We start from the raw sequence: 25,591 nt of genomic DNA, 5'->3' as shown, positions 1-25,591 counted from the left end.
TTCATGAGCTCTACTTCTTCTTTTTGGTAAAATGTTGTAATTCACACATTTTAAAAACCTGACCAACTGCTTTTATTTTGAAGAGCCCGTGTTTATTTCCAACATGTTAATGCAAAAACTAAATCACGCAACTTCTTTGGTTTCAGACTGTAAACAAAGATGGACGACAGGAAGGCTCCCCAAAAGTGAAGCCAAAAAAAAGCTTCTCCATCGCCCCCTGTTGGCTGGCTGCAGAACGCCTCCTCCCTGTTAGCAGACGGGACATGGAGCGACTAAAGAGTCACACAGGTTTGTGTCGTTTCAGAAAGTTCTCATCACACTTTGTTTTCATTTTAACTTTCTTCATAAGTTTGATTTGTTTTTTTTAATTTGATGATATGAAAACAAGGAGAAACATTATGATTGACAGCTGAGACGTCAAATCAACACAAGAGGGCAGCGTCAGCCTGCAGGATATTTTACATGTGAGTTTTTGTAAATGACCAAATATTAAGTAGATGAGAGAAAGAAAACCTTTTGTTTTTCCATCACAACAACATTAATGAGATGCTGACCAACTTCTGGAGACTATTTGTAGCCACGAGGGGGAGCTGTAGAGAGCTGTCATGTGTAAAAAAAAGTGTGCTTTAATTTGAAAATCCACGTGTCAGTGAAGTGAAGATAAAAACAGATTTTAAAGACAATAAAATTAAAACAAACACAACTATTCTGTCGTGAAATGATAAAAAAAAAGATAATTCACCTTTTTTTTTTAACCAATAGACATTTGTTAATTGTGTTAATTGATTAATTGTTCTAATTGATTCGTTTTTTATTATTATTGTAGGATTAAAGTGAAAGAGTAATATAAGAAGCATCGTCTCTCTCACACTCACAATGATCCGGGTTAATATTTAACTAGATAATAAAACCAATGATTTCCATGCGTGACTCGTGCGTAACAGAAGCTGGCGACGAATCAGCGCGCAGGATGTGTCCAGGAAACGCTCCGTGGTTTGGTCCTCGCCTGCTTCAGACCAGCGGGGACCAGGAGCCGGCGACGACCGAGCCCCACTCGACCTCCGTGAAGACGAAGGAGTCAGAAAAACACCTTTCGTTCGGATCCGCGAGGCCTCGAGGGGAGAAGCAGCGATGGTGTGTGGAGGATACATCTGCACCAAGAACGCACTGTGCGCGCTCAACATACTTTATGTGGTGAGTGGAAGTTCACAGCTGTTGCGTTGCGGGAACAAATGCAGGGAAGAGTCGCTGAGACTCATGAGGAGGAAGAAGTTTGAGATGAAGGTCATTGTGTTTGGAACAGGCCACTTGCTCCTTGCACTGTAAATTGTTCTTCACGCAGATAAGAATAAGTACTTAGGCTCATGGTGGATGAAGTATAAGTACCTCTGTCTGCATCAACCAGGAACAACCCACTTCTACTTCCATGTCAAATCTCTTTAACAAACATTAATCCTGTTTTTTTTTTAAGATTAAAAACGGATTTAATTTCTCCTAATGTCCCTGACTTGTGTATGTGGAAGCGTCGGAGCTGCTCTACGTGTGCACACGTTGGTCTGTCATCCCTGAATCTGCACATTTCAATTAAGCAGCAAACTAAAATAAAAAAACAACGTCCAGTTTCTTCAACGAGGTTAAAATACATCTTGTGTAGATTCAGCCACGAACTAATAAATAGATCTGATTAGAGCTGCAACAATTATCCAATTAATTATCTAGTCTATTGACAGGCTCCTTATTCTGAAAATGGAATAATTCTATTGAAGTGAAAATCCAGTGGTTCCAGCTTCTAACAAATATCTGGGAAATCCCCAAAAAACCAAGTATTATTTACTAGAAACAACTCTTTGCTTCTTATATCCACTTTCTAAACCAAATGAAATATCTAATGTTTGCACGATAACTACATTCATCCACCTCACTTTCCTCTTTCCTCATCGATTCATCGCTTCACGATTTACAGTGAAATCAACGATAGATCCGTGACATCGCATCATAAACCACCGTCCCTCTCAGACTCTGAACTCCAACTGTATCGTACATCTTCATGTTTTACTCTGAAGAAGAAGCTGAGGTGTTTATTCGTCCTGATTACAGAGAGAAAAAGATGAATCCTCATCTATTTGCTTTAGTTTTGACGTTTGCTGAGTTTATATATATATTTATATCTCTGTTTTTTTATCTGACGTTGATGTCGTTTCCCTCCACAGCTGGTGAGTCTGCTGCTGATCGGAGGGGCAGCCTGGGGGAAATGGTTCGGCCTGGTGTCGAGCATCGGCGTGGTGGCAGGCGTCATCGGCGTGGGCACCTTCCTGTTCCTGGTTGCCTTCGTGGGGCTGTGCGGCGCCCTGAAGCACCACCAGGTCCTGCTCTTCTTTGTATCCTTTGGCCCGGGGAGTCGTCCCTCGTGTGCTGACGGGCGTTTGTGTGAATGAAAAGCAAACAGCCCGAAGCTCTCGGAGGATTTTCACTCCTCTGTTGAGCTTGTGATCTGAAGGGTTTTGTGCAGCAGCAACACAATGACACTGTTTTCACGTTGGTTTCGTCTGACGTTGACTTCCTGAGCTCGATCCAGTACATGATGATTCTGTTCATCGTGTTCGTCGTGCAGTTTGCGGTGTCCTGCGCTTGTCTGGCCCTGAACACGGACCAACAGGTGTGTTTGTTTAGTTTCCTCGTGTTAATCCCACAGCCATCAGTGTCTTTGTTTCTTTAAAACAACATCATCCAAGTTAGTGGTGGAGATAACCAACATTTAATAATATTGATTTAAACACATTCGTTTTATTTAGTTGTGTTCTATCGATCACTGTTAAATAGTTTAAAGGATCAGATGTTAAAAGTTCTCTTGATTCTGCAGCAGGAAAACAAAAAGGAGATCGTGCTTTTATGGTTTTATCACCGAAACCGTGGAACAAACTTTGCCCTCAACATCAGATCAGCAAGAAACAGCCTCTGTTTGAAAAAGCTTTTAAAAACTCACGAGACCATTAATTGTTAAAGTTTATACTTTTGTTTTATCGTTTAAATATTGTTTCTTCTTTCTGGTTCACGGTATTTCTGTAGCTCTTATCTAACACGGTCGCAAAGCGATTTACAAAACACACGGAAATAAAACACGAGCGTGAGAAAAAGATGCACGAACAGATTCACGCTCGATGGTCGGAACCCTCCTCACGAAAAGATTCCGAACTTTCCAGGTTTTGTTGGAGGACCGAACGTCTAAATTGTAAATATTTACACTTGGAACTTTCCCAGTTTACGATTCTCAACGTGCAGAGCAGAGTGAGTTTGGTTCAGTGTAGGGCCTCCGGGGTCCCTTCTGCTGGGGGCCCCTCGTGTTGACTCTGGTGATTCAGTTACAGCCTCATTCTGCTGCCGGCCGTTCTTCAGAGTTACCGTGTGACTTTCGTTCACAGAACCGTCTGCTGGAGGTCGGCTGGAACAAATCCGAGGCCACTAGACTGGACGTGGAGAAAACACTCAACTGCTGCGTCTCGAACGGCACCTGTGCTGCTGTGAGTGAATCATCTGGATCCTTCTGTGTCTTGATTCATGTGAACTCTGTGTCTCTGGGAGTTAATTATTTTTTTCTTTTTAAATATCCCGTAGAAATGCTTTAAGGACCAGCCGCCATCTTGTGACAGCTGCTTAAACATCATCCAGCCCTATGCCGGGGAGGTGCTGCGGTTCGTGGGCGGCGTCGGACTCTTCTTCAGCTTCACAGAGGTCAGTGAAACGCCACGGTGACAAAGCCAACAGCTTGTAAACCTGTGGAATTTGGTGTGAAACAGAATCCTCTTCTTCCCACGATCCAGAAATGAAGCCGAAATATACCCGAGTTTCGCGCAGTGTGCTAACGATCGGGGAGACTTTGTGGTTGATTTAGCTTTTAGAAAAGACCATTGGTTTATATAAGATGGACGAAGCATCTCCACTATCGAGAAATGAAGCCAAAATATCCTCGATGCGAACACTGGGAGCCATATTTAGTGTTAATAGTTCAACGTGATCGTGTTGCTTTGGCTTCAGTTCTGAGCATCCGTCACGTCGTCCATCTTTACACAGTCTTTGATTGAGATGATGAAGATGTAAGTGTGTCAGAAAACTGATCGTTGTCTGTATTTCCTTGTAGATCTTCGGAGTTTGGCTCGCCCACAGATACAGAAACCTCAAAGATCCGCGGTCGAACCCCGGAGCCTTTCTTTAGCCGCGCACAGATTCAGAAATTGCACTGCGAATAAATGTTTGTCCCCATAACTCACTATACTCACCTGTACATCTGTTTAATTATCGATATTTTCATTTTTACTCTTAATCTTTGCTGCTCACTTAAGTTTTGATGCTGAAAATAAATGTTGTGTCTTTAAGTAGGTTAGTGTTCTTATCTGCTGTTACCAAGAGTCGGAGAAACTCTTTATCGCTCAAAAGTCTGTTTGGAGGCCGGAGCTGGAGCTAGCTTCGTTAGCTCAGCTCAGCTTAGAACCGTAATCCGTTGGTGGTGAAAACACGGTCACGCCAGCCGCACTTTGACAATTGATGCGCATCTATTCCTGGTCTTACGGTCTTGAGGTCTTTGGAGCAGAAAAAAAGGCAGAAGACAAATATTGAGAGTTTAATGACACGTAGAGAAAATATCATTTAAAGAAATCCTTGAGGTGACAAAGACATTTCAGACCTTCGCTGCCGAGTTTCACAAGATTTTACTTTAGAATTGAGGAAAAATTAAAGGACAATGTTTTCATCATGGTACTTTAACTGAATCCTTAATCCTTGAGGTGACACCGTCCGCCCGGGTTCACGTACACGCATCGATTCTCAACGTGCGGCTGTTGTGACGCAGCACATGACCTGTGACCTGCAGCGTCTTTCTGACTCGTCACAGGAGCTCACAGCGACTGTGTTTACTCAGCACACACACACACACCTTAAGCAAACAAAATGCAGGTTCACACCATGAGTGTGGCACCACTCCCAGATACACACACACACACACACACACACACACACACACACACACACACACACACACACACAGGAATTGTGTTGGACTTACGGAAAACAGCAGGAAAAGATTAAGATAAAAATTGGGTGAAATGTTTTCTGGCTCAAATTCATCGAACTAGCATTTTGTTTTATTTGTGCATTTATTGCTGTTTGATTTCAATAAAAAAAAAAAAAAGTTACAACCTGATTGTAATGAACTTGTATTAAATCATGTCCCATCATATTTATTCTCTCATTGTTTGTAATCGACCTAAATGGTCCGTAATAAAATCATGAAGAATAAAACGCGGAGTTGTTTTCATCCAAGTGGAGATGAGAACTTTGTGCCGCATGACTCGCTCACATTCCTCACCCCGAACAGGATGCCAACCAGGAAGTGCACTGGCTGTTTACGTTCCTCAGTGGATAACGAGCTCAGGCGGAGCGACCTGTCACCAACGTTGGTTAATCAAATCCACCGTGAGCAGTCTCACAGAGGCTAAAGAATGTTAGGCCGACAGGTAAATGTCCTCGCTGCCGTCCATCTGGAGCGTGTCGAGCACACGTCGCTCACGCTCTTCTCTCTGGACCTTATCAGCTCGTATTGTCAGTGTGGCTCTTTACTGGGAGGGAGACCGTGTTGGAATCATTTGCAGACAGAGAAAACTTCACCACACCGGATCTGAGTGTGAACATCTCATTAAATCTATAAAGGAAACGTTTCCAGTTTTTCAAGTTTGCAGTTAAACAATAGTCGGGTGTCCGGACGTGTGCAGAGACAGGTTTGACAGGTTCATCTCATTTCCTGCTCATGCCGGTCTCATTACGACAGAATGTTTGGCGAGTCACAGAAATCGGTGAATAAATGTCACGGTGTTCTAATGCTTCATAAAGAATAATTACCTTCACGCTTCCAGACACGAGTGTCTCCACACGTCTCAAACTAAACCTGACGACAGCAGGAGTAAACCAAACAACAATCTTTTTTTCTGAATTGAGACTTGACTTTCGCTTTAATTCATTAAAACTGAGTGGATTTCGTTTTTTTTAAAAAGAAAATAAAAAAGATGAATTTCTTATGAAAAAAAAAAAAAATCTGCTGTTTTTCTGAATTAACGAGACCATTAAGTCGTAAATTTAGAAAAACGAGCACTTTTTTTTTTTCTCTCGATGGTGAAAACAGAGTGCAAGCGACAACTGGTCACAATTCTTAGGCAAAGGTCAGAAACATGATTTGTTGGATCACGTCGACCTCCGACCAGGAAAATGTATCCAGCTCATGCTTGAGTCCGAGTGAACGTTTGCACCTGATGCAATGAAATTCTCTTTGGGCGTTCCTGATACAGATCACGTTCAAAACAACGTCGGCGTTACCCACTCACACAAAAAGAGAACTCCATTGTATCAAGATTTTTATTAAGCTTACTGTACAGCATGTTCATCACATGAAATCATACTCCTGCGCTTTATCGAGAGGAAGGCAAAAGTTCACTAAATAACGAGAACTCAGGCTCCATGTTGACAAAGCTACACGAGGATAAGAGAGCAAAAGAAATACCGACGTACACAAGGTAACAGAACTAAAGTCACCAGGTTTAGTGAAACTTAAATCTAATATAGTATCTTTTTGATCGGGGACATTCTCTCAGCAAAGGTTTGACCTAAATAAACACTAAGTAATAAATAGGCACTGGGGAAGCAGTCACATTAGCGTTAGGAAATTAGACGAGAGCCGCTAGCTGCTTAAAAACGGTACACACAGTGGGGAGAAGCTGTAGCGAGCGGTCGGGGAAGTTAAACGATGATACAAAAACTGAACACAGATGAAAACAGCTAGAGTACTTGTGGGTTACAGCTGATTACGAGTCTGAGGAGAAAGCTCTATGCGAGTTGGGGAACTGCTGAGAGTTGAAATCCGGGTCTTCTCTCACTCGTTTCTTGATGTCGGCTTTGACCTGAGAGAAGAAGACGAAGAAAAATAGTTACGACTGAGGTGGGAGATAGAAACTCTTTGTCAAAAGGTGATTTAACGACGTTCACAATGTTTAATTGTGATACAGACGTATTATTAGATTAATTAAATGATCGTTTAAATCACAAATTAATACTTGAATATGTACAGGGCCACCTAAAAACTAAATGTCCATAATCTTGAACATATAAATTAATAAAGTATTATACTGACGCTCACTAGTCTTAAGATATTTGAATATTAAAGTTGAACAGGAATCACTCCAGTGATAATAAATCATCATTAATATCCCACATGGCTTTTTCATTCTCCTCATTCATCATTTCATGTAACAGCCAAACTTCTGATGACAGAGGAAATTATTCTCATTATCGATAAATCTGTCTAAATTAATTATTTAATGTGAAACGTCTGTCTCACTTTATCCTGGATCCAAGGTGACTTTGTCTTTATTTGTCCAATTCTCAAAAATATCAAGTTTAGTGAAAAACAGAGAAAAGCATCGAATATCCAAAATGAAGAAAATAAAACCCGGAGCTTCATTTTTTCAGATTTTAGCATTTTTGCTTGAAAAATTCAAAATAAAATATTTTGGCTTAACATCTTCGAAACCCTGATGGACACTTGATGCTCAGCTTCGTAACTTGCAAAAGAAAAGTTACCAGAATCGTAAAACAGATCAACACTGAGGTGGTTATTAGCCAACATGATGAGCTGTGTGTCCCTGGCTCGTTCTGAGATAAAGATTCAGTTACCTGTTCTGCGTACGCCTCCTTTGTCTCCTGTGTGTCCAGATCGTCCTGTAGTCGCTCGGCAGAGGTGATGGGCCGAACTCCGGCCGTCCTGGCTGCTTGACTCACTGCATCAGAGAGGGAGAGGAGGCTCGCACCCCCCTGTCCTGTCTGAGAACACAAACAGACATTAAATCAGGTGAGGACATCTTAATGTGATGAGTGAAGCTGGAAACGATCTGATCACCTTTCTGCGTTTCGCCGGCATTCCATGCAAATAGGCGTCGGACAGCGGAGGCTGGGCCTTCATCTTCCTCTGGGTCATCATATCGCACCTGATGATGGGCACCCACTCCTGTAAATACACAAGGATCATGAGTGAGCAGGGGTTTCCAGGGTGACGCGGCTCCTCGAGAGGTAAAAACATGTCTCAAATACAACTTTACAAATAAAAAGCCTTAAATATTTATTAAATTGGAAGGATCTTAGTTTTTTAGTAATGTCACCACCAAAGCTCACCACAAACGTTTCTCTAGACTAAAGTGAAACGATTATTAGCTGCATGGTTTCGTCTGTTTCTGGTTAACTAATGTGGAATTTATCACCCATCTCTTATCCTGGGACTCAAACACTTCTTAGTGTATTAATGGACATCTGAGTGTTTTTTTAAAGACAATCTCAGTCAGTGTGTACGTATAAATATAATATTTAAATATAATATAAAAATATTTCAGAAACAGTTCCTATAAAACTGTCTGATCCTCCAGACGAACGTGGAAACTGTCCAGGAGCAGAACGTCCTGACCTCACATTTACAAACAGCCAAAACGATGTGTTAATAAAAACAGTGAACAAACTGTGTGTTCTCTCACAGGCGGAACAGCAGCCGCCCAGGCCTCTGACTCTCCAGCAGACTCCTCGCTCCCTCCCTCAGCTCCTGCTGCTGCCATGTCGCCACCTAATGGCGCGGCCCCTCCCGCGGCTCCGAGGTCTCCGGGCAACACCCTCGTCTCCCGTGACGATGCCCTTGTGTCGTGTGACACAGACATGGCCTCCTCTGCCGTGGTTGCTGCAGCTGGTGAGGGGCTGTCCACGATCTTCAGAGGGAGAGAAGAGTGAAGTGAGGAAACTAAAAGTCAAAGCGGGGGTTCATCGACAGAGGATTTTAAAGACACACCATGCTTACCGTTGCACTTTGTGCTCGTTCAGGCTCTTGTGTGCCAGTTGCAGAAGACTGATCTCTCTGAAAGAATGTCATCCAATATTCATTAGCCATTTCAGACGTGCTGTCTAAAGAAACACGATACGTAAGAGCCGTCAGATAAGGCGGGCGGCTTTCTCTGCATGTCAAATCATTTGCATACACCTGTGAACATGTGTGTTCTGTTGTGCTGGAAACTAATAAAATGTAAAACTCAGACAATGAAAGATACAAAAAGCAGATTTGGAGAAAACAATCAAACTTTTAACATCTTCTGAGTAAGTGAACACCTGAGAGGTTACATCACGGCTCACACACGTGTTTTCCTCCAGCTGCCACCGTGTTTCATTCCTTATCCTGTGAACGAGCCACGAACACACAGATAAAATAAAATGAATAAATAAAAACTGGCTGTGTGTTTGCTGCAGTACCTGTGTGTGAACGATGTAGTTCTGGATCTGCTCCTGTGAGATCGGGATGTGCTCCAGAATCACCTGCAGCCTCATCGTCATCATGCTGGTCATCCAGTTGACCAGGCTGGGGCTGATGTCACTCGACATCCTTCGCTGGAACCGGAAGAAAATTCAGCTTTTACTTTGCATCTCTTTTTTATGAGATAAAAAAAACTCACTCTTCTCCAAGTGATGCTTCTTCATGTTGAGTCGTGATCAAACTCAATCACATGTTTACACTGAGAATCATGTATTTGGCTCTAAATGGGAACATCATTTACAAAATGAACCTCATGCTGTATTGAAGAAGACTTGAAATTAGAGTCTGAGAACATGAACTCCAGAGAGACGTTGAGTCATTTTCCATAGAAACTGACTTTTCTTTTTCAAGAACTGGAGTCGCCACCTGCTGGTCATTCGAGAGAATACAGATTTCCATCACTTCTATAATGGCTTCATTTTCCGGACTCAAGTGTCGATGTCCTTTTTTATCTAGTCTATGATTTAAATTCTGCAATGTAACATCAAGTCTACAATGAATACAGTTCTCCTAAGTTAGCCACAACTCATTTCCTTGTTTGGATTCACTGGCTGTAAAATTACATATTTTCTGGAATAAAATATCAAGAGAAAAGTAAAAGAAAAAGAGACATAGCTGTACAGTTCTGGTAGAATACTCTCAGATGTTAGTGAGCTAAATAAAACATGACTGGCTTTACTTGCTGTAATATCTATAAGCTGGTGAGGTAACAGTAAAGTTGCACGGCTGCTTCCCTCCAACTAACTAGTTTCAACTGGTCAGTGATGGTCACCTACAGCATGTAGACATGAGGGAATCTCCATTTACACAAAGCAGTAAATTGACTTTGAACAGAATAAGTCAATTTACAGAACAGAGAGCAGCATCTGGGACAAGAAGAAGTATTGAAGTGATTGTAGTGAATCCTCGTGTACTAACTATTCTGTGGTTGATGACTGCAGTCAGAGCTCTCTGGTCTCCTCTCAGGCAGTGCAGGTTGAGGGCCAGACACTCGAACAGAGCCTGGTTACACATCAGCAGCAGCCGGGGCCCGAATGTTTCATCTGGACGAGAAAAAAATATTCAAATTGAACAATAAGGGGAAAACAAATATATGAAAACATTTATTTCAGTAACAAATTCCTTTATGATTCTGTACCACATTTAATACAGAGACAGTTTATGGATCCCTGACGAATAATTTAAATAGGATCATCTGTACTTCTACAACCTTCACAACACAAATGAAGGCAACTAGAAAACTAGACAAAGAAAAAAGGCCTTTTACCACTGCAGCGCAGAATATGTGTGGCGATACGAGTCAGCTGCTGTCTGAAGAAGGACATGTTGGTCTGAGTAACATCCACGCCGTCCAACACGGTGACTGAAGACTCTCTCTGAGGGAGTTGAAAGAGACGGTGCAATTAAAATGACTTCAAGGAAAAGTATTTTAAAGTCACCAACATTTCTTCAGTAAAGACAAAACGACCATATGGACGATATAGAAATCATTATAGGCATCTGATCATTTCTGATTAAAGCTGGAGCTTTAGACAGCTACAGCTTTGGTTCATCAAAGCTTGTGTCTAAGCTGTGATAAATTAATATCTTTTAAAAAATGATTTGATCACATCTCATTATTATGTTTTTGTATTTCACTGGATGAGAAGCAGATATCAGGGACTCACAAAGCTCTCAGTGATGTACTCCTCCAGTTCGTTAACAAGACTCTCAGCAGATTCCTGTGGGACACAAGAAGAAATAATAAAACATTTACTGGTCAATTACACAAAAGAGAAGCATGTGTGCCCTGTAATGAAAGCAACATTAGCTCTAAGTATTCAAGGATGGGTAATCCATCTGAAGTTAACAACAGTAAATCCTGCTGAGTCGTACTAACAGCAATATTCTGGTCGGTGGGCTCTCTGCCACTGAGGTAGTTCTGGGTGAAGAACTGGGACAGTTGAGGCTGGATGCGACCAAGAGGTTGGTGCTGTCCGTGAAGCAGCATCACCAGGTCTGACATGGTGAACGTCTGGCACACCAACATCAGCAGCTCACCGAAAAACCCTGTGAACCACAAATGAAACTAAAATAAAAGAAGGAAATACCGTGAATACAGAAAATGCTGTTTGTCCAAACTGAGCTGTTCTTCACCAGTAGGATCCTCGGGACTGATGAAGATGTTGGTTGCCTGGGACAGCCTCTGCATAAACTGAGCGATGCTCTCTGTGTCGTTTTGGGTTTGGCCCAGGGAGCCCATCATGGTGCTGAGGACACCACGGACGATGCCTGTAAATAACTCTGGGTTGAGGGCTTCAGCTGATCCAGCGGGGTTAGGCATCGGGTTGGGCCCTGAACCGGGAGCTGGAGCAGTACCAGAGGGAGGTGGGGGTGGAGTAAAGATGGGCTGGGCCTGGAAATAAAATGTGGATTTGTTAACATTCATTTGTTTTACTTGAAATGGAGAAGAGCAGATGGATAACAGAAAGACAAACAGTCAACCTGTCTGTCCTCTCTAGACCACACAGTGTTTACTGGGGCTGGGTAATTTAAATATTTCAATAATAACACCAGTACTGAGTAACTACATATGATTTGATACAATTTACTAAATAAAATATTTAATTTTGAAAATTTAATCATTTCAAGATGATTATTTAAATCAGAAGTTGCTTCATCAAAGAACAATAAAAAGCCTTTTCCAATTTCTGTCAGTAACAAAAAAGTGTTGAAGTTTGTCTGTTCCTGTTGATGGAATCCTTTCACATGATCTGCTTGCATTGTTTTCTGGATAGTAAAAGTAATGCACAAAGGAAATGTGAAGCATTCAAACACTCACCTGCTGCATGAACTCACTGACTCCCTGGATGAAGGCTGGGACACCAGATGTGGTGACGGTGATAGAAGGAGCTCCTCCAGGGCCGGCACCAGCTACACCCAGGAGAGAACCCAGGAGCTGGCTGAGGTCTGGGGGCATCTCCTGGGACTGGGGCTCATTGGGGTTGGTCTCAGTCTGGCTCTGTGGACTACTATTGTTTGCAGTGGGTGGGGGTGTTGGTCCGGAGGTGGAGAAAGAAAAGGACGAGGAGGAGGAAGAGGAAGAGGAGGAGGAAGAGGTGGTGGTTTGAGAGGCGGGAAAGGAGGTGGAGGACGGTGTGGATGTGGATGAGGAGGATGAGGATGTGACAGTTTGACCAGCTGTGGAAAAAACAGATTGAAATATTGATTAACAGCAATCGATTATCTCTGTTGAAGTTAATGACAGAAATGCTGTTAAAAGTCTGAATCTAAATTTAATAAACAGATGAGCTTACCCATTTGTCCCGGCAGCAGAAGTTGTCCGACTAGTCCACTAATCATCTGGTTGAGAGCGGCAGGGTTGAAAGCCTGTGGAGGAAGAGTTCTTATTTAGTTTCAAATGCTGAATCTGTTGACAAGCAGCCTCAACAATCACACAGGACCCGAATCATTCCCACCTGTCCTGGCTGCTGGCCGGGCATGGCAGCCCTCACATTGATGGTGGTTCCTCTGGTGCCAAACGCCGCAGGGGGCATGTTGGGTGCAAAAGGGGGTCGGGTGAACACAACCCTGGCCTGGGGTCCAGTGTGGGGAGGTGGTGGGGGAGCAGTAGGAGTGGTGGTGGGTGTGTTGGGACCCGTGGTGGTAGTTGAAGAGTTGGCTGTGGAGCTGTAGCCGGGAGGGGTGGGCTGCGGCGGGACTGGCTGGCCAGTGGCAGCGGCGGTAGCGGCACTAGTAGCTACGGCAGCGGCGTATTGGCTGATCTGTTGCATGAGGTTCCGCATAAAGTCAGGGGGGAGGGCACCTGGAGGCAGAAACCGACCAGTGAATTAGATTAATATGATTTGTTGTTTTTGTGATCAGCAGAAAACAAGAGAGATAAATTAACGCTTCAGGGCTGCAGCTAATAATTTCCAATATCAATGATGAATCTCATTATCACTGTTCCTACGTTGTTTCCTAAAGCCAAAGTTGACTTCATTCCTTTAAAATGTTTTGTTGCTTAACTTGTTGCTTTGCTGCTAAAAAGAACTGAACCTAAAGGTATTTTCATTTCATGATTTTTAGGCATCCAATAAATTGTAGTATTTCAAAATATTTGATTGAATATTTGACATTGCTGATCACTTTAAACTGTTCTTTACCTGGTTGTCCGGGCATTTGCTGACCAGCTGCTGCAGGGTTTGCTCCTTGGCCTAAACACAAACACAAGAAATAGTTTAAACTCTGTTATACTTGTATGTTACACTCCAAAGAAGTGGATTTGCAACAACAGCCTAATTCAACAAACACGGGGGGAAAAGTCTCATGAGATTTAAGCCTTTAAATCTTTAAATTCCGCAGATCAGTCGGCCAATGCTCGTGGCAGCAGGGCATGGAGGATGTAGTGGTGCGATACGTGCAGTCATTTTATTCCAATGCACTGCCGCCCAGCAACGTGACACACAAACGCCTTTAATGAAGTGGAGCATTCAATCAGGGGCGGATACGGGACAACACACCGTCCGTGTTCATCTGCATCATGACCACCGGGACTGCCTGGTGGCTGATCCTGATGACCCGGGGGCCAGCCTGTCCCTGTCCCGCCTGCTGATTGGACGGGGAAGTCTGTGGGGTAGAGGTCTGTCCCTGACCTGCCTGCTCCGATTGGCTTGCCGACTGGGTGGTCGAGGTTTGTCCCTCAGTGCCGTTAGCCGCAACAGTAACTGTGGCACCCAGGTTCATCTGTCGGTGAAGATTCGAGCACAGTCAGCACAATTGAATAAAACGTTCACATCAACTTCTGTCTAAAATATAATTGCGTTCTCTTACTTGCACTGGGATGTGGTGGTGTACGGCTCCAGGCATATTGGACGGGGTGGAATAGTGGGAGAACGGACGAACCACGTGAAGGTGGCGGGGCACAGGGCTCATGAGGTTCAGTCGGAGGTCACTGAGGGCCACAAGGGCGTTTCCAAGGAGACGGAGACACTCCATTGTTAAGACGAGAGTCCGCTGGTCATCCTCTCTCTCCTGTTACAGATAATACATCAGCTTGAGAAAAGAGTTTTCACAAAAAACATTTCATTCACCACTGATAGTTTACAAAAATGTAACATAGATCGAACATGATGAGGATTCCTGCACATTTATCCAATTCATCATTCAACCAATCATATGAAGCCTTAATTTATTAATCTGACTGAATTTGGACTTTAAATATGATATTGAAATAAATTAAAATATAACACAAGGAAACAACAGCGCCCTCTGCAGGCACAAAGCAGTGATTAATTCAACGAGGCTATGTGTCTGAGTTTTAGGAACTAGATATTTATAAATACACACTCCAAAATATAAACTCACGAATAAAACAAGACAGAAACAGAGATTCTAAAAAAGAACATGCGTGTTCACTCCATGTATGATACCAGGTGAAGATACAGAGCACAAATATAAAGAGAGTATAAAACTACTTTATCCAGTAGAGGTCCTATACTTATTGAAATCCTATGTCACAGGTGTGGGTGGGAGGATCTGGTTTTAGCGATCTTATTATTGTTGTAATAAATAAATAAATAAATATAAAGTTAGCGAGGCAGTGAGTACGAGTCCTCAGTTTGAACATATGCCAAAGATCACCAGTAAATGATTATGTGGCTGTTTGAATCCTACTGTATTGTTGTTGTATTCTGTGGTGGTGGCTGTCTCCAGGATGGTGTGAGCTCTCTGGATGAAGGGCTGAAGTCTCTCCTCTACCCTCCGTAGCTCAGACAACATCTCTGCCAGCTCTGTTGGGCTGGGATGACTAGAGGAGGAAAAGAAATCAAAACCTGTCACAGTCAAACACATTTCATTGATTTTATGCCAATTCATTTAAGGTTGTAACACTCTGATGTCTCACTTGGGTCCAGGTTGGGGGGTTGGTCCCTCGGAGTGTCCAGAAGCGGAGGGTGCAGATGGGGGGGTTGTTGGAGGTGGGGAGGTGTCCATGGGCTGGGAAGGAGATGGAGTGGAGGAGGTAGAAGAAGATGAAGGAGGAGGGGGAGCGGCAGCAGCAGCAGTAGTAGTAGTGGCAGCAGCGGCAGCGGCAGCGGCAGCAGATGTTGTCTCAGTTTGGGAGGATGCGTCACTCGGCCGAGTCTAAAAACAGACACAAGACAAAGGGCGTTTTAGTTACTGATAAGGCAGCAGTTTCTCTGGAGCTTTGCCGAAGGAATAATTTGAAGCTTGAGCTCTCACCTCCATTCGCTGGATGACATCATTGACGTCCCTCAGCAGGTTTTCAGCCAGCACCAGCCTCAGCCTCGGCTCGCTCTGCACCGGTTGGTCCATGTCAATGTGCACATTCACAGACCCGTTGCTCTGAAACGGGAAAAAGTGACAATTAACAAAACAGGGTGATGTCATGTGGTTTTGTGTACAATCAGCAGACACTGTATCTTACCCCAGTGCTGGTTGTGACTCTGGCATTTCTGGCATTCTCCCCCACCATCTGCTGGACTGACATCTACACGAGAAGAGCAACACACAGAATCAACACCTTTGTAATCGACAGCGAACACTCAAGTCCATACCTTCTGTGTTGGCCGTGGCTCTAATGAAATGAAACATGATAAAACCTGCACCTGTATCTGCTGGGGGTCCATTATGTTGACAGGGAGGTTGAAGGTGCCGAGCATCACGTAGCTGTTAGCATTACGATCATGTGGAGGCACCTGGGGTGTTCCTTGGGAGGACGAGGAGGAGCCACTATCAGCCGAAGAGCCTCCTGACCCTGAGCCAGGCTGAGAGGGCGGAGGGGGTGCCCGCTCCACAAGGTGTATCACCTTGCCACCCACATCTGTGACAACAAGAGCGCTACAGTTACATCTGAGCACAGAAGATGGTTTAACTTCAGTATTTACTTTTGAGACATGCCCGGATGAGCTCCAAGAGAAAACTAATAAATCAATTCAATAGGGTTTAATAAAATGCTTTCAATAAAAACCAGAGACAATTGAAGATGAACATAATTTCCCTGAGTTCAAAGTGATGCATTTACAAAGCTTTTGTTGGATAAACATCAACGATCCAAATGTGTTCCTTTACTTAAAAAAATGAAATAATGAATTATCAAATTAGACGCTGAATGATTTGAGCTAATTGATGAATTTATTTTTCAGCTGATAATTGGAGTTCTACGATGCAGCAGTGATCCACAACAAATACAAAGTTGCATAACATTTTACAATAACAGAAAACCTCAACGTGAGCTCCGACTTATTTGCCAGCATGTGTCGCCCAAATGTTAATAAACAATATTTATGTGTTATAAAACAATGAGGGGCTGTTTGTTTTAGAGAACTGCTGTCACACTGAAACTAACCAACACAGGAAACAGTGCAGAGGGAAACTGAAAAGTGCCTTTAAAACCAGATTACATCACAATTCATTAATGACTCACTGTAGTCTGCCAGAGTTCGTTCATCCTGTAGCACTCTGCCCTGGTAGATCAGTCTCTGTTTGTCCACAGGGATACCCACTGAAGGAGCAATATGGTCCTTGAACTCTTTCACTGTCAACTACAGAAGGGTTGAAGAGACCACAGTTAGACGACCTCAGAGGCTGAAAATGAGAATGCTCTCCAGATTGCGCAGTAAGAATTGGAGACTTTACCTGACCGCCAACAGTGTAGGTTCTGCTCTGTGAGTCTAAGGTTTTGACTGTCACTTCTATGTCTGCACTTTGTTCCTCCATGGTGTTGCTGTATCATAAAAATATGAAGAGAACGAAACAATTTGGATCAAGATACACCAAGAAAGGCATTTTGCAGGTAAAATATAAACTTGTCACCCATTCAACCAATTTATGTCAAACTCAACCAATAATCACATTCATTGCAGCAACCCAACTAATTGTTGTTTAGTTGATCTGATCATTTTTATGTGAAATAATAACTAATCAGAAAGTGTTAAAGTAAATGCCCAGCTTCAAAAATACTCAAAAACAGTATAAAAACTAATGGATAAGAAAAGCAGAGACCAGTGAAAGTTCAGCATCTTTTGCTCAATGGGAAACAAAAAAAAACACTATGAACAAACACAGCAGTTACTAAAAAGATCAAGAAAATAACCATGTGTCATATAGAATGAAGCTGGCGTCAGGTTCTTGTTCAAACTCTCCTGATTCTGATTGTGATGAGGCTCCTCTGGGTAAATGAGCTTAGGATTTAACAGGTCTAACAATTTGTGTCAACCAGATCCAGTGTGATGAGGTCTAGATGGGAAAAAAAGACATCCTGCTTTTTGTGTTTTCACAAACAGAATATTTAAGTTTTTTGCTCTTCTTTGTTTGGACAGATGAAAAGCTGGAAATTCCTTTGTGTGTATTCACTACCAGAGTAAAGATTTTGTAAACCTGAAGTCTTAGTATAATGTGTTTTCTCAAAATGTGAGAAAAGCAGAGACATTACAGCTCTCTGCCTTTTCACAAGTACATTAAATGTTTACTAAATTCAGAACTGGATTTCTATTAAATCATTGGTGTCTACTTGTGGTCTGGTTGTGTAAAAGCAATTAAACTGCCCTGTTCATATTTTGACAAATAAAACAGAGGTTTTGCACATAGTAGTATAGTGTATAGTAGTACAGTCATAGTATAATGTGGCACTGAGGATCTAGATCTGGTCCAAATGTGAGAAACAGCTGATTTTTGTCTACAAAATGATAAATGCTATATATTTATTTGAATAGCATTCTGTCCAGTGTGATACAGGCTGAACTACAGTCTGATAACAGGAGTCTAAAGTGGAAACCCATCTGCTAAGTGACGCTTGTTGTGTTGTTGTGCTCGCACAGATCGACTGCATCAGGTTTGATAAATGTGCCCCGCGGTGACAGCTAACACGAACCCGGTAGATTCTGCTGTTAGCTTAGCGTCGGTGACATCAAGCCGTCGTGTCCGTGTCGTTCACGGGAACATTAAAAACACGCGCTACGGCTTGCAACGTTCACCTGCTTAGCATTAGCATTAGCCAGCTACCGTTAGTTACCGGCAGCCTCTCAGCAGCGGCTAGCTTAAGCTTCACGGGCGCTCTCGGCGTGGCTAAGCTAATGCTAGTAAAAACGAATCGGTACGATCGTCTTGTCGCACCGACGACAGCAGCTAGTTCGGTTCTGTTTGTCGCGGGCTGTACCTTGGCAGTCGCTCTAGCGTTCGGGCTTATCCAGCGTCAGCAGCGGGTTCTTATCACCGAGTGAGACGCGATCCACTTCCTGGTACGAGCTCTGCTACCTGGAAGCTACCAGGCTGCGCGGCGGATGTGACGTCACCGCGACACCGGAAGCTCTGCGCAGACAGCGTGTGGGGGGGGGGAAGGTAAAGAAAAATGGCGAACTTCGTGGAGGCGACGAGCCAGCGGCAGTTTGAAGACATTCTCGCCAAAGCGGGGAAATGTCTGACCGTGGTGCACTTCCAGGCGGCCTGGGCTCCGCAGTGCGGCCACATGAACGAGGTGATGGCCGAGCTGGCCAAGGAGCACGCGCACACCACGTTCGTGAAGCTGGAGGCGGAAGCGGTGCCGGAGGTGTCGGAGAAGCACGAGATCTCCTCGGTGCCCACTTTCCTCTTCTTTAAGGCCGGGGAGCGGGTGGACAGCCTGGACGGGGCCCACGCCCCGGAGCTGACCAAGAAGGTGCAGCGCCTGGCGGTGAGCGAGAGCCGGGCCGGGGCTGCGGAGAGCGGCCCCGCGGACCTGGACCAGCGGCTGAAGAAGCTGATCAACGCGGCGCCATGCATGCTCTTCATGAAGGGGTCCTCTCAGGAGCCCCGCTGCGGCTTCAGCCGGCAGATCGTGGCCCTGCTGAAGACCCACAACATCCAGTTCAGCAGCTTCGACATCCTGTCCGACGAGGAGGTGCGGCAGGGGCTGAAGATCTACTCCAACTGGCCCACCTACCCTCAGCTGTATGCCAACGGGGAGCTGGTGGGGGGACTGGACATCGTGAAGGAGCTGGCTGAGTCCGGGGAGCTGGAGAACACCTGCCCCAAGGCCGCCACCCTGGAGCACCGGCTGAAGAGCGTCATCAACCAGAGCCCGGTGATGCTGTTCATGAAGGGCAACAAGGAGGAGGCCAGGTGTGGCTTCAGCAGGCAGATCCTGGAGCTCATGAACGGCGCCGGGGTGGATTATGACACCTTTGACATTCTGCAGGACGAAGAGGTGCGTCAGGGTCTGAAGACTTACTCCAACTGGCCCACCTACCCCCAGCTCTACGTGAAGGGAGAGCTGATCGGAGGCTTGGACATAGTCAAGGAGCTGAAGGAGAGCGGAGAGCTGGTGTCGGTGCTGAAGGGGGAGTCCTAGGATGGCTTCAGGGAGACGGCCCTCTCCGGCCTCCTGTCACTGATGCCACACCACAGGAGCAGAGAGAGACAATTTATATAATAGAGATACATGTAGTGAATAAAGAAGCTACTCACATAACTTAACTGTTGTGGCAGTTGGAGAAGTAATTCTAAAACACATTTGCAGAAATGTTCAAACTGACACTCGAGTGCTCCCAGTGCTTGGCCTAATTTTATAAATCCCTGCATTTCCTTTCTGTCTGTCACTGGGAAAATATCAGGAATATTCACTTCATATTATCTGTTGTGTGCATTTCTGGGTTACGTCTGTCCTTCCAAGATTCACAGCCTCGCACTTAACAATGGGTTCATGTTGTTTATGTGGCCCTCTGGTTCAGGTTTAAATGCAAAGTCCACCTGCACTTGTTGGTTCATCATTAACATTATGATTAAATGGTAAAAACATCAGATTCTGTTGTTTGTGGTCATATTTACATCAAGTAACATGTTTGAAATATCAATAGAAAGCTCAAGAAAAACCAACACTAAAAGATCTTTGAATATTTAAGGAGGAGGGTAGAAACTACACTGACATAACCAAAACAAGAATACTTCCTGTTTTGACACTTAAACACATAAACAACTAAATTAATTACCAAAGAAGTTGGTGGAATGATGTAGCACGGCTCAGGGAAGAACCCTTTTGTGCACATCCAGGAATTCGTTTTCACATTTAAATTGCATTTACAATGTTTTCACCATCCCAGGGAATAATTCATGATACTGATGATATTTATGAGTGTGTGAAGTTTGATGCAGATTCAAATAAAAATCCAGAGAATTTGAATATTGTGTCGAAAGGGGACTATTGGGCCTCAGTTGGGCGGAGATATATGCCCTATACTGAGGGTCATTCTAATTAGTGTCTGCAGTCCCTGGACAGGTTGATGTAAATGCCAATACAGTACAATACAACAATCAAAAGCACACAACTAAACAGTACATCACATATTAAATACCGTACAGATTATACAAGATATCGTCTCCAGGTTAGAAAATCGTGTCGAATGATCACATGACTAATTTGTCTCGAGCCTAGTGTTGTTTTAACAGTTATCGTAATAGTGCTCTTAGATTTCTCCTTCTCAAAGTCTGACAACCCCCAAAAAAACCAGTGTAGGTTGAAAAAAAAACAAACAAACATGTGGTTAATGATTCCTAGTTGGTGAATGTTGACAGAGAGTGAGGGACTTTGTCATTCAGGACAGATCGAACACATAAAACAAATGAGCGTGCTCTGTTTTTTAAGGATCTCTGTGAGTATTTGATGCTAACTTAAGATTTTCTGTGGCTTTTTTTACTAATCCGAAAAGAAAACACCACTTCCTACATTTGTTGGTGACTCAGTTGGTGAAAGAGTTTATCGCTGAGTTTCCCCGCAAAAGTGAACACGAGTGGAATGATTCATTTGATCCTAATCATTTATCTGAAATCTGTATCTTTATAGTGGAGGATGCAGAATTCCCCACATTCAGCCCATCACTCACCTGTTATAGGTCAGGGGGTATCACATCTGAACAGGTTAATCATTCACTTACACCCACTCTCCTTTCAAGTGACACGTTGAAACATTACATAAATTCAGTGTCCCTCGGAGTCACAGGCATTTTGATCAGGTTCGGTATCAAGTGTTGACTCCGCAGTGGCAGTTATGTTGAATGAAGCCCTGTCATATGTTCTCTATTTATACGGTTTGTTGTATCAGGCCATCGTTCCCTGCTCAGTCCCTGAGCTGCTGCCTGTCGACACCATCAACCGTCAGCAGGTGAGAGACAAATTAAACCCAGACTGTTTTTTTTATGATGCAAAAGGAACAATATTGACGATCATTTTCTTTTCACAGTGATTTTTGTTGGTCCTGCTGTTTTTTATCAGCGAGTTTGTTTTTTGACTGTAGGAGTGTTGCTCTCCGACGCTGCCACGCTGACTTTCCCCTGCCTCTGTTCTTTCCTTTAGTGGTCTTTGACACAAGTTGTGGGCTTGCAGTTTAGATAAAGTGTCGTAACTGAATTGTGGCCTCCACCCACCTCTCTGTGCGTCTGTATGTTTTAGTATCTGGGAAAATGGTTCTTTCTGGCAGCCGTTAGTCACAGAGAAGCTGACATCCAGAAGTTCAAAGTCCTGGACAGCATTTTGTTCACTATGGAGGAGCCGGCCAATGACACACTGCTGCTGAGTGGATATATGCGCATGTGAGGGAGGAAACACACAGACACACACACACACACAATATCCCCCTATCTGGAAGTGCAATGACGAGGAAGTGAAAGTAGTAGGAAATAAAAGTTTTTCATAATTTTGCTTATGATCATCTCCAGATCTGAGGCTTAATTAATTATTTCATAATTACATTATGGCAGTTATTCATAAGTCAATCCAACAATTAACATTTTCATAGTATTTCACCACTTTCAGAGGTAGTTTTCTTTTAATTTTACATTTTATGTCTTTATTTTAACTCATAAAATGTCTGGATTGAGTAATACTTTTATTAAATTTATACTATCTAGCAGTGGAAGTACATGAATCCTTTAAGTCTAACTATTTCTTATTTGAGGGAGCGAGGCCTAGAAAAACAACACAATCAATGATTGTTCTATCAATATGTAAACTGGTTTATAGAAGCAGGGTTAAAACAGGTCAGGGTCTCGAGAAACAAGAAACCCAACTCTTTAAATAGATTATGGAATTAGGGAAGTGACCTTTGTTACATTTCTATATGTGTAAATGTTTCAAAAGTGAAAGTCCTGATGTGTGTTTTCTTACTGGGTTTTTTTTAGGGGGGAAAACTGCAAAAATCAGACCTGGACCTATCATCTGCATCCTGATCGGGATGATTTGGAACTGGAGGGTAACTGTGGAACCATCTGCATCCACAGATGCTTAAAATACTCACACACACACACTGCAGATACGAGTGACTGAAAGCCGAAGCTAATCCTGTTTGTGGGAATTTTATTCCAATTCAAAAGGATTCAGTGATTTTACCAGAATTTTATAGCAAATTTGGAAAAACCTCTGGGTGTTTCTGTTATTCCAACGGAGCCAATAGTATTTATACAGCCCGATTGCCGTGAGATAAAAATACAGCCACCTTCTGGCCTGTGTACTTTTGGGTGGTATTACAGCTTTAAAGGTACAGTGTGTAGAGTTTAGTCATTCTGAACCTCCCTCCCCTCCCCCTCTCCTTCCAAACATGAAAAAGAACCTGTGGCAGCTTCAGTTTTCATAAAAACTCAAAAGGTGTTTAGTTTGTTCAGTCTGGACTAATGTGAAAAAACATGGTGGCCTCCTCAGAGAGGGTCCCCTCCATGTAAATATAAAGTACTTAAATATAAAGTATTTAAATATAAAGGGCCTTTTCTGGGGTAAAGAAAACTAAACTAAAGGATTTTCAATTGGTGGGTATCGACAGGTTTTTTTTATAATGACTCTCACCGTTGAAAAGATAATTTTATAAAGCCCATTAATTTGGGCATATGCAACATATGAAGCTATAATAATGTTAAATATAGATCTCAGGGGTTTTAGCTTCAGGATTTAGGTCAGCGAGCTCAATGTCTGGAAACATGGGAACAGATGGATCTGTAGAATGTTCAGAAAATCAGCTTCGTTGCAATATTACAATAATCTGCAGAGGATTTCTCTGCAGTCTGCAGAAATGAAAAGTTCTTTCTGACCAGTACTGCTGCTGGTTGATCCAGGAAGGCCACAGCGGAGGAATCTGTTCTGGAGCGGGAAATGGGTCGACTGTGCCGACTGCATCATTTTCCAGGAGTTTGAGCCGCCGCTAAGAGAAACAGACTCAGAGGACTCACTGGGCAGATTCATGCTTTATGGTGAGAAGTCTCAAAGGAATCATTCCCCCAAAAACACCAATAAGCCTCAAACTATCACAATAAAAGCCCATAAAATATCTACGGACAGCTCAAGCTTCACCAGGGTTTGGTCATTAATTTGTCTTATTATCTTTAGTTTGATCGGCTATCTGTCTTTATAGCTGTAGTTGGGTCAATTATCTGTCTTATTATCTTTAGTTTGGTCAGTTATCTTTATTTTCTGACTCTATTGAGTCAATTATTGCATTAAACCGACTTTTGTCCATTGCTTGTCACGGCAGCTCGGCAGAGTGATGTGAAGCCTGAGGTGGTGACATCATTTCTGAAAAATTCAGCTTGTCACAACATGCTGGCGAGTGTCAGACTGCCTCAAACTAAAGGTTTGGCATTTTGACAATTTCCAAATTTTTGCCCATTTGTTGATGTCTCTGAATCTCAAAATGTCCCTTCTATCTACATTTACAGAGTTCTGCACCTAAACGTCAACACGGAGGTAAGTACAAATCTCCCATTTTATCTACATTTTCATTTTAACGATCTCTCATAGCGAACTCTGAAATCACAGAAGTGATTGGAAATTAAAACCCAGTCTCTACAATTTCTTACAGGATGTTGCTGTGGCCTTGGACACCCAGGATATTAATACGTTTATTTCTTGTTAAATAAATGTAATAGATGAAGCAAAAATACAGACATTCTTCCCCTCTGGAGATGTGTTGGTTATTCACTTCAAAACACGGACACTTATTGAAAACCAGTGATATGAGGTTATGAGAAATATCTGGTCACATAAAGGATCATTCATTAATGATGAGGTCACTTATAACACACTCAGATTTTTTCCTTGTTCCTCTGCCAAGAAAAATATTGGCTCAAGTGAAGATTATTTTTGCAACCTTGCATTTGTCTTCCTGATAGAGTTCATAATTAATATCATCCCCGCCCATTTCCTCGTCACTTGCTCTCAAACGTTTGGGATTTTGTTTACAAACCTGTTGCAGCAAACACAACTAGTCACTTAGCAACACGATTATGTATTTGTATTTGGAATGACAGTCGTGCACAACAGTCGAACAGATAATATCAGATAACAGAGCTGGAATTTTATTCCTCAGACTGGTTTCACCTCATTGGTCTCAGCTCGGTGAGGTGACTTCAGGGTCATGTGATCCTTGTGTTCATCCACAGTTCGGATTTTAAGCGTCCACCTGTGGTTGAGGAAGTTTTCAGATCCTTTACTCAACAACGTCGGTCTGCCCTCCCATTCTTCCGTCCATCCATCTATTACAACAAACAATAAAATTCAATATCCTAATGTAGTAACAGTATAGAAGTATTAGCACTGAGGAGTACTTGAAGTATCACAAGCAAAATACTGAATACAGGCACTAAGCTGCTGTTGAATTGATAATATAAATACAACAGTGTACGAGCAGCATTTTGCTGTTGAGTATAGCTAATTCTAATTATCCCCCATGATTTCCCATGATGCCACTGAACAGAAAAACCCGTCCATGTGACTTGAGTGAAGGTTAATCTGTGAACCTTACAAACCCTCTAAGAAACACAAGAAAATAAAAGTGGCGAAGTAAATGATGATGTATTCTGACTTTATTATGTTTCACACGAATAAATGATTGTAAGTGTTATTTAGAATAAATATGAAACCATCTCGCCGACCACATGTTTTTTTTTTTTTTTGCACAATAACTAATATCCCAGTCACTTCCAACTCCGCTCCACTCTGTTGCTCCGTCAGCATGACTGCGGTATTTAAGTTCTGCTATGATAATGACATGAGCGATGATGACACATCTGAAATGTACCTGTTGACAGTCGTTGTAAACAAAGCATAGTCAGACAAACAACACAGACATTGCTAGGATAGCCTCGGGAGGACATGCTTACGGAAGTGTAAATGAACCATAGCAAAAACAACAGAAAGCAAAGGTGAATTCCCCTCTGCAGTTTTGTCAGACTGGTTTCGCTTCATTGGTCTCAG

General features: G+C 42.9%; 4 protein-coding genes across 6 annotated transcripts; 3 read left to right on the top strand and 1 right to left on the bottom strand.

Annotated features, from left to right (window-relative positions):
- Nucleotides 1-31: 31 nt before the first annotated feature.
- tspan13a (tetraspanin 13a) lies at nt 32-5,228 on the top strand. The gene is made up of 7 exons (XM_020104956.2): nt 32-288; nt 945-1,194; nt 2,211-2,378; nt 2,576-2,656; nt 3,420-3,518; nt 3,613-3,729; nt 4,136-5,228. Exons 2-7 carry the CDS (start codon nt 1,132-1,134, stop codon nt 4,208-4,210), a joined length of 603 nt encoding a protein of 200 aa, XP_019960515.1. The 5' UTR covers nt 32-288; nt 945-1,131; the 3' UTR covers nt 4,211-5,228.
- Nucleotides 5,229-6,385: 1,157 nt separating this feature from the next.
- On the bottom strand, nt 6,386-18,681 carry bag6 (BCL2 associated athanogene 6). 2 transcript variants are annotated; one of them, XM_020104962.2, is made up of 25 exons: nt 18,540-18,681; nt 17,021-17,108; nt 16,809-16,926; nt 15,991-16,205; nt 15,810-15,872; nt 15,605-15,727; nt 15,267-15,505; nt 15,038-15,170; nt 14,195-14,395; nt 13,885-14,107; nt 13,528-13,578; nt 12,841-13,187; nt 12,679-12,751; nt 12,204-12,562; nt 11,519-11,777; nt 11,262-11,431; nt 11,050-11,103; nt 10,650-10,758; nt 10,301-10,425; nt 9,322-9,456; nt 8,876-8,932; nt 8,562-8,786; nt 7,937-8,044; nt 7,714-7,860; nt 6,386-6,941 (listed from the first exon to the last, which is right to left on the bottom strand). In XM_020104962.2, the coding sequence occupies exons 2-25, from the start codon at nt 17,099-17,101 to the stop codon at nt 6,846-6,848; spliced, it is 3,711 nt and encodes a 1,236-aa protein (XP_019960521.2). In that variant the 5' UTR covers nt 17,102-17,108; nt 18,540-18,681; the 3' UTR covers nt 6,386-6,845. The 2 variants fall into 2 exon arrangements, with proteins under 2 accessions (XP_019960521.2, XP_069393345.1); XM_069537244.1 differs by having other exon boundaries at nt 14,017-14,107.
- Nucleotides 18,682-18,731: 50 nt separating this feature from the next.
- glrx3 (glutaredoxin 3) lies at nt 18,732-20,158 on the top strand. The gene has a single exon (XM_020104963.2). It carries the CDS (start codon nt 18,732-18,734, stop codon nt 19,707-19,709), a length of 978 nt encoding a protein of 325 aa, XP_019960522.1. The 3' UTR covers nt 19,710-20,158.
- A 798-nt stretch (nt 20,159-20,956) lies between these two features.
- On the top strand, nt 20,957-24,297 carry apom (apolipoprotein M). Of its 2 annotated transcripts, none has more exons than XM_020104965.2 (7): nt 20,957-21,515; nt 21,803-21,942; nt 22,531-22,601; nt 23,455-23,589; nt 23,871-23,969; nt 24,055-24,082; nt 24,198-24,297. In XM_020104965.2, exons 1-6 carry the CDS (start codon nt 21,402-21,404, stop codon nt 24,066-24,068), a joined length of 573 nt encoding a protein of 190 aa, XP_019960524.1. In that variant the 5' UTR covers nt 20,957-21,401; the 3' UTR covers nt 24,069-24,082; nt 24,198-24,297. The 2 variants fall into 2 exon arrangements, with proteins under 2 accessions (XP_019960524.1, XP_019960523.1); XM_020104964.2 differs by having other exon boundaries at nt 23,434-23,589.
- Nucleotides 24,298-25,591: the final 1,294 nt, after the last annotated feature.

The sequence above is a fragment of the Paralichthys olivaceus genome, chromosome 13 (genome assembly GCF_024713975.1).
Source record: "Paralichthys olivaceus isolate ysfri-2021 chromosome 13, ASM2471397v2, whole genome shotgun sequence".
Classification (NCBI taxonomy): Eukaryota; Metazoa; Chordata; class Actinopteri; order Pleuronectiformes; family Paralichthyidae; genus Paralichthys; species Paralichthys olivaceus.
Note: the sequence above shows the minus strand (reverse complement) of the source record. Positions and strands in the feature narration are given on the sequence as shown.